Genomic DNA, 6,094 nt, shown 5'->3' on the forward strand with positions numbered 1-6,094 from the left:
CATCATCTGAACCTCTAGACTCTGCAATAAAGGGGGATGTCAGCTAGTGCAGTCATCATCAGAGGGACAAGGCTGTCCTCCACTGAGAATTCAAACAAGACCAACTCCCTATTGGCAAGTAGATCTTTTCAACAACTTGCCTTATCAGTGATTCAAAGAAAGTGTCTTTGCCCTTTGCCCCTTCCTCTTCTGCATGACATCCTTTGCTGGGTCCCTCTGAAAAGGAAAATATCCCAGTGTGGAAATCTTTTCTCTGTAATTCTGAGACAAAGAGAAATTTACCTGACCTGAAATACCACCTGCAAATGTTCCTGTACCAAGCAGAATTCTTGTTTGTTAATGCTCTTCATTGTGGAAGGAAAAAAAATGTGGGGTAAGGGCCTATTCTGTCCTGGAATTTAGCCCTTGAAATGCATTTAGAAGGAAGGCAGATGTTATACAGCTTAATAGGCATGCACGGAAAGAAAAAGAAGCACAAAAGTAAATTAGGACAGCCCAGGATAGCAGTTAGGATATATATATTTTTTAATTCCTGAGTGGATAATATGTGGTTTCATTTAAATAAGAACACAATCTCCATTAATTTAATTTGTCAAAGCAGTAACTCCAACACTTGCAGGCAGCGCCTAGGCAGGCATTTTTAGATGCATCAGTGCTACTTTAAAACTAAAAGGAGACAGTCCTGTGGAGTTAATTACTAGTAAATTAATCAAAAGTAGGTCTCCCATGTGGCGCAGTGCCAGCCTGGGAGTGCTAGCCAGAAACATGGCAAGGTATCAGAGTCTCATTCACAAAGCTCTGTATATGTGTGGTGCATTATAGGGACAGAGAGGCAGCATGAGAAACCAGAACAATGGTTAACTAGAAGAACTTGTTGACAGAGCTTTAGAACATCGCCATCTCTCTGTTATCTTTATGACCCGTTCCTCCATCTTTACAGAAAGAAAACATAGCTATTTCTTTTCCCAGCCCAATGTAAGGAGCTTATGTAACTATATGAAGTAAAAAGCATTTTAGAAACTTAAAACAAACTTACAGCCAGCAAAAAGAGGTGTCGCTCTGTATCTGTAGTGTTTTGGAACAGTTTCTTTGGGTGCAGGATCCTTAAGACAGAGACAGAGAGAAGATACCCAAGAAAGAAGAGATAGAGCCAAGAGAAGCATTATGGAAACTTTAATTAAATATCTGAATCCAGGAAACTGGAAACAGAAGAAATCTTCGTAAGAGAAAAATGACACATGCGCACAGTTTGGTTCCTGACATGACTGCCAACGTATTGTTAGTGACAAACATATTTATTTTATTTTGCCTTACTATAAAATATCTGTTTCCCGTGTCTCCCATAATTTTTTCAAATGTACAAGTGTTCTTACCATTCTTGGTCCAAGAGTGCAACAAAGCAAGCTGTCTTTGCTCCTGAATTACACAGTTAATTGAGGCTATTTGGCCCCAGATTTTATGTGGATAACAGACTGGTCTAGGCCTCCTATTACTTTCTTTCCTGTTTAATTTTACAAAACTATTTCAGTGGTTTGTTTTTTTTTTTTTTGTACATTGTAAATGCATCTATACATTTAGGAAGTCAAAGATGAAGACTGCAAACCTCAACTGATACATTGGAGAACAGAGTCCCATTTGAAACATTCCCCTTCTGCATAACTGTCTGCCTGATTCCATCTTCAACAGACATGATACTAATAATAAATGTTTTTGTAATATATATGAACAACATAAAACAGTGTTACTTCCTAATGTGTGGCTTGTTTAACCCCTAAAACGCACAGGTAACTTGGTGGAGCCAATCTGAATTTTATCACCCTGACCATTGGTTTCATTTGGGAGATAAAGTCCCCAAATGGGAGTTTTCTCATAAGCCAGGTCAAGACCAGAACTCTAGGGAGCCACAGGTTCATCTACATCTCTTTTCAAATGATTAAAAGACCTTTTCTTCTGGTGTCTGGAAGAAGTAAAATGTCCTGTCTAATGGGTATTGCTTTGTGTACCACATGCCCAGTAAGTTCTAGCATCTAGGAGCATGCAATGGCAGCTAACATTAGCTATGCAATTATGGTATTAGTGTTTAATTCTGTCATGTGCATTGAGATATTTTAAAGAGACTACAGGAGTCATTCTCCTTAGCAACCATTATAGTACAAAATGTTCAAAGCTGCAATCACACTCAGAGGCAAATAAATCGGTTACAAATGTGGGTAGCAAGAAGTGTGCATGCTTCAGAATATGTGAAAAGTGCTACCCAAAATAGATAGCTCCCCCTTTTTTTGCTTTTAAAATTCCATTTCTGGTTTCAGACCAATCCAAAACTTGACATTTTTTCGCTTTAACACTCGACGGTAGCTTTCCACCTTAGAAATGAATAGAGAGGAGAGTAAAATAATAAATTTGGTTTGTTTCCTCACTGGCTGAGAGTCAATCTCATTTCAAAAATGACTCAATAAAAAAGCCCTTTTAAGAATAAAGGGCCTGAGGTCTCAGTGGCAACTCACGACGGTGTACACACCTGTGGTTTCACTCTTCCAGGTCAATATACAAAGACTAAACTCTAACAGAAGGAAGTGTGGTTAGGATACTATCTACACACAGTCTCTTCCTCAACGGGATTCCCTTTGGCTCATGCACACACACACTCAAGGCGCTTCGTATATAAGACGGTGGAGGTTGGAAGGGTTGTACGTTATGATATGAAAGCTCTTTTTCAAAAGCAAACTTGAAATAAATTAACTGGTTCTCTAAAAATGCCAGTTTACAAGTCCTTGCAGTCTGGATGGACCTACGGGTGTCTTTAAAACACAGAAACAAAAGGGTAGACATCAATGGCCGCACACAATTGGGACTCCCTTTAGGGGAAGACCTTGGTTCAGGTATTGCACTGGGAAGGAAGGCAAAATGTTCTCCACTGGGATCTTCCCTGGGGCTGGGGATAGCTTACAAAAGAAGGAGGCGGTGCGGCAGGTGGCTTAGGGAGCCTCTCCAAGCAAGGTGTGTTACCAGTGCTGGCCAGCCGCCCGGGTACCCATTTGCGCCTGGGACATGGCTGGCACCGCGGTGGCGGCCGCAGCGGCCGCAGCCGCGTCCCCGACACCCGGCAGGACAGATCGCACGGATCTGCGGAACTCCTCGTTCCTCCACGTGTAGAGCAGCGGGTTGAGCGCCGACAGGGCGCAGCACAGGAGCCAGCTGGCCGCCTGCACGCCCCAGGGCACCGGGAGGGAGAAGCCACTGGCCAGGCTCACCCACACCAGCGGCTGCGTGGCCAGCAGGAAGACGCAGCAGAGCAGCAGCACCGACAAGCCGCTGAGACGCCGCTGCGCCCGGCGAGGCTGCAGAGCGGCCGGCAGGGGTTGAGGCTGCGCGGGATGCGCGGCGCCTCCGGGACCCGGCGCGTGCGGGGCGGCGGGGAAGGCGGCGGCGGCGGCGGCGCAGCCGGGTAGCTGGTGCAGCAGGTGGAAGTTGAGCACGCTGACCCGCTTGACGCTGACGCGCACGCGGCGCACGATGCCCAGGTAGCAGTGCAATAGCAGCGCCGTCTGCGCCAGCAGCGCTCCCGCCGCCAGTAGCGCGGGGTAGTGGACTTGCGGTGGCTCGGCTCCGGGCTTGGGAGCCCAGGGCGGGAGCAGCAGCACCAGACCCAAGGCGAGCGCCCAGGACAGTGCCAGCATGCCCACCGTGTGGCGCCGTTGGTAGAGCACCTGGTAGGTGGCAGGCGCCCTGGTGATGAGCAGGTAGCGGTTCAGCGCCACGAGGCAATGGGACAGAAGGGACACAGTGAGCCCGAGGCCCAACAACCCGCCCCGGAGCAGACGGTAGCTGCCTCCGCCACCGTCCCAGTCCCCCGGGGGCTCCGCGGAGCCAGAGGGCAGGAGCCCCAGCACCGCCTCCTGTGGCATCCAGAGAGCGCAGACGCTGAGATCCGCGGCACAGCCATTCACGATGAAGGCGTTGCTGGTGGTCTGCAGCTTTCGGAAGGACGACACGAGATAGATGACCATACCGTTGGCCAGCGTGCCCCCGATGGCCAGGCCCGAGTACAGGAGAGACACCGGGATCCGCCGGCCCGCCCACGATTCTTCTTCCTCGCAGAGCAGCAGCAGCGATCCCCCGGTAGTGGTGGAGGTCGAAGTGGAGGAGGAGTTGGTCATTCTGGCCAACTCTTCACACCTCGCGCCCTAGCGTTGGCTTCGTGTAGCGTGGCCCATCCTGGCACTTGCCTGCTGGGAGGGCAAAAACATTTCTTCAGCCCGCTGTCACCGACACAAAAGGCTGAAGCCGAATAATGGGCTGGAGGAGGGGGAGAAGGGGGGGAGGTGAAAAAGAACAGGAGAACAGGAGAACGGGGGTGGCAGATGACAGGTGCCTGCCTCAGAAATGTCTCCGATGACAGAGAAGGTCCGCTTTACACTCAGCAAGCAGCAGGGAAGCCCTAAGGTCATATCCACACCTAGGACAGTTTCCCCAAACAAGACACACAAACACACACACACAAACACACACACACACACACACACACACACACACACACACACACACGAGTTGGGAATGTGTGTTGCCAGCCGGAGCTCTCTTTACCGAGAGAAAGTAGATATCTCCTAGCTGGGAAAAACGCCAAAGAGAGGGAGTAGAGGTACCTTGATTTGGGGCCAGTCCTTAGCTGGTGATAGCAGAGGGAGAGATGCCAGGAAATACCTCCTCGGCAGCAGCATCTGTGGTCCAGAAGTCAACAGGAGAAACTGAGCTGGGAGCCGTGCCAGGAGCAAGCGCCTTGCTTCTCCCGTGCAGCATCTGCACACATGGTCCCAGGCAGGAGCCAACAGCTGTGGGGAGTCTCCTCAGCTGGCAGTAGAACTGGAGAAAGTCAAGCGGTAGGCTGCAAGCCCAGGAGGGTAGGCAGGCAGGCAGCAGCAGCGAGGATGCCTGGCTGCAAGAGCAGAAGAAACTGAGCTGGAGAAGAGCGCACCCTGTGCTCCAAGCAAGAGCGCTGGCTGATGTGGCAAACCCACTTGGAGCCTCTCCTGCTCAGTTATCCATCACCCAGGGAGAAGACAGCCTTTCCCTGCTTCATGAATTATTCAGTAACTGCTAACTTGTAAAAGAGAGAAAAATACCTTTTTCAGAGAACCCTGTGGTTAACAAATCTCTCTCTCTCTCTCTCTCTCTCTCTCTCTCTCTCTCTCTCTCTCTCTCCATTCTCTCTCATTTTTCACTCTGCCTGATTTTTTTTCTTTCCTTCCTTTCTTTTCCTCTCCTTTAAATGTTAGAGTAAAATTTCATCTCCATCTGAATCATCCTGGAGGTAAGACTTCTTTTCTCAGAGATAAATATACCCCAGTACAATTTCAGAGAAAATTACCTTACATTTGAATTGAAATTCAGCCCCTCGCGCGCGCGCACACACACACCCTTGGCAAAGTGGGACATGAGTAATTAGCTACAGAAAATATGTGAGCCTTAGCTCAAATCATAATTTCAATTCTTTTTCCCATCGCTAGACACCTCTCCTCTTGGCTTGTGTTTCGGTGGGATGAGAGGAGTGTGAGTACCATAGTCAGGCGATCTAAAGATGGAGTCCATCGTCCAGCTAGACAATGGAACACCAGTTAGCAATGAAGAGAAATCATCTGTCAAGACATAAAACACCTAAGGAAACCGGAAATGCTTGTTATTAAGCAAAAGAAGCATCTGAAAAGCTGCGCACTGCACTATCCCAACTGGATTACATCCTGGGAAACGTAAAACTGCAGGGATCGCCAGCTGTCCGGGACCGGGAGGTGGAATACAGGGCAGGGAAACTACTCTAATGGTGGAAAACATCTCTGTCCGTTTGTCCAAACCTACTAGATAATCCACCCGGAGAACCCGTGTGTAAATTATGGGGTCAGTGTAAACACGCCAGGATGCTTCATCGATTGTGACAAATGAGCCAATGTAATGGAAGATATGACAACTGGGAAGTTGTGTGTGTGCAGAGTAGAAACTGTGTGGTGATCCCCCTCCTCCTCCTCCTCTTTTCTTTCTTCTTCTTCTTCTTCTTCTTCTTCTTCTTCTTCTTCTTCTTCTTCTTCTTCTTCTTCTTCTTCTT

General features: G+C 48.4%; 1 protein-coding gene across 3 annotated transcripts; it reads right to left on the reverse strand.

The window, feature by feature from the left end:
- Positions 1-1,158: 1,158 nt before the first annotated feature.
- Gpr88 (G protein-coupled receptor 88) lies at positions 1,159-5,140 on the reverse strand. 3 transcript variants are annotated; one of them, XM_029474842.1, is made up of 2 exons: positions 4,702-5,140; positions 1,159-4,229 (listed from the first exon to the last, which is right to left on the reverse strand). In XM_029474842.1, exon 2 carries the CDS (start codon positions 4,155-4,157, stop codon positions 3,003-3,005), a length of 1,155 nt encoding a protein of 384 aa, XP_029330702.1. In that variant the 5' UTR covers positions 4,158-4,229; positions 4,702-5,140; the 3' UTR covers positions 1,159-3,002. The 3 variants fall into 3 exon arrangements, with proteins under 3 accessions (XP_029330702.1, XP_029330701.1, XP_021014703.1); XM_029474841.1 differs by having other exon boundaries at positions 1,159-4,226; positions 4,644-5,140; XM_021159044.2 differs by having other exon boundaries at positions 4,644-5,140.
- Between the last annotated feature and the right edge of the window lie 954 nt (positions 5,141-6,094).

Source organism: Mus caroli, chromosome 3, assembly GCF_900094665.2.
Source record: "Mus caroli chromosome 3, CAROLI_EIJ_v1.1, whole genome shotgun sequence".
Classification (NCBI taxonomy): domain Eukaryota; kingdom Metazoa; phylum Chordata; class Mammalia; order Rodentia; family Muridae; genus Mus; species Mus caroli.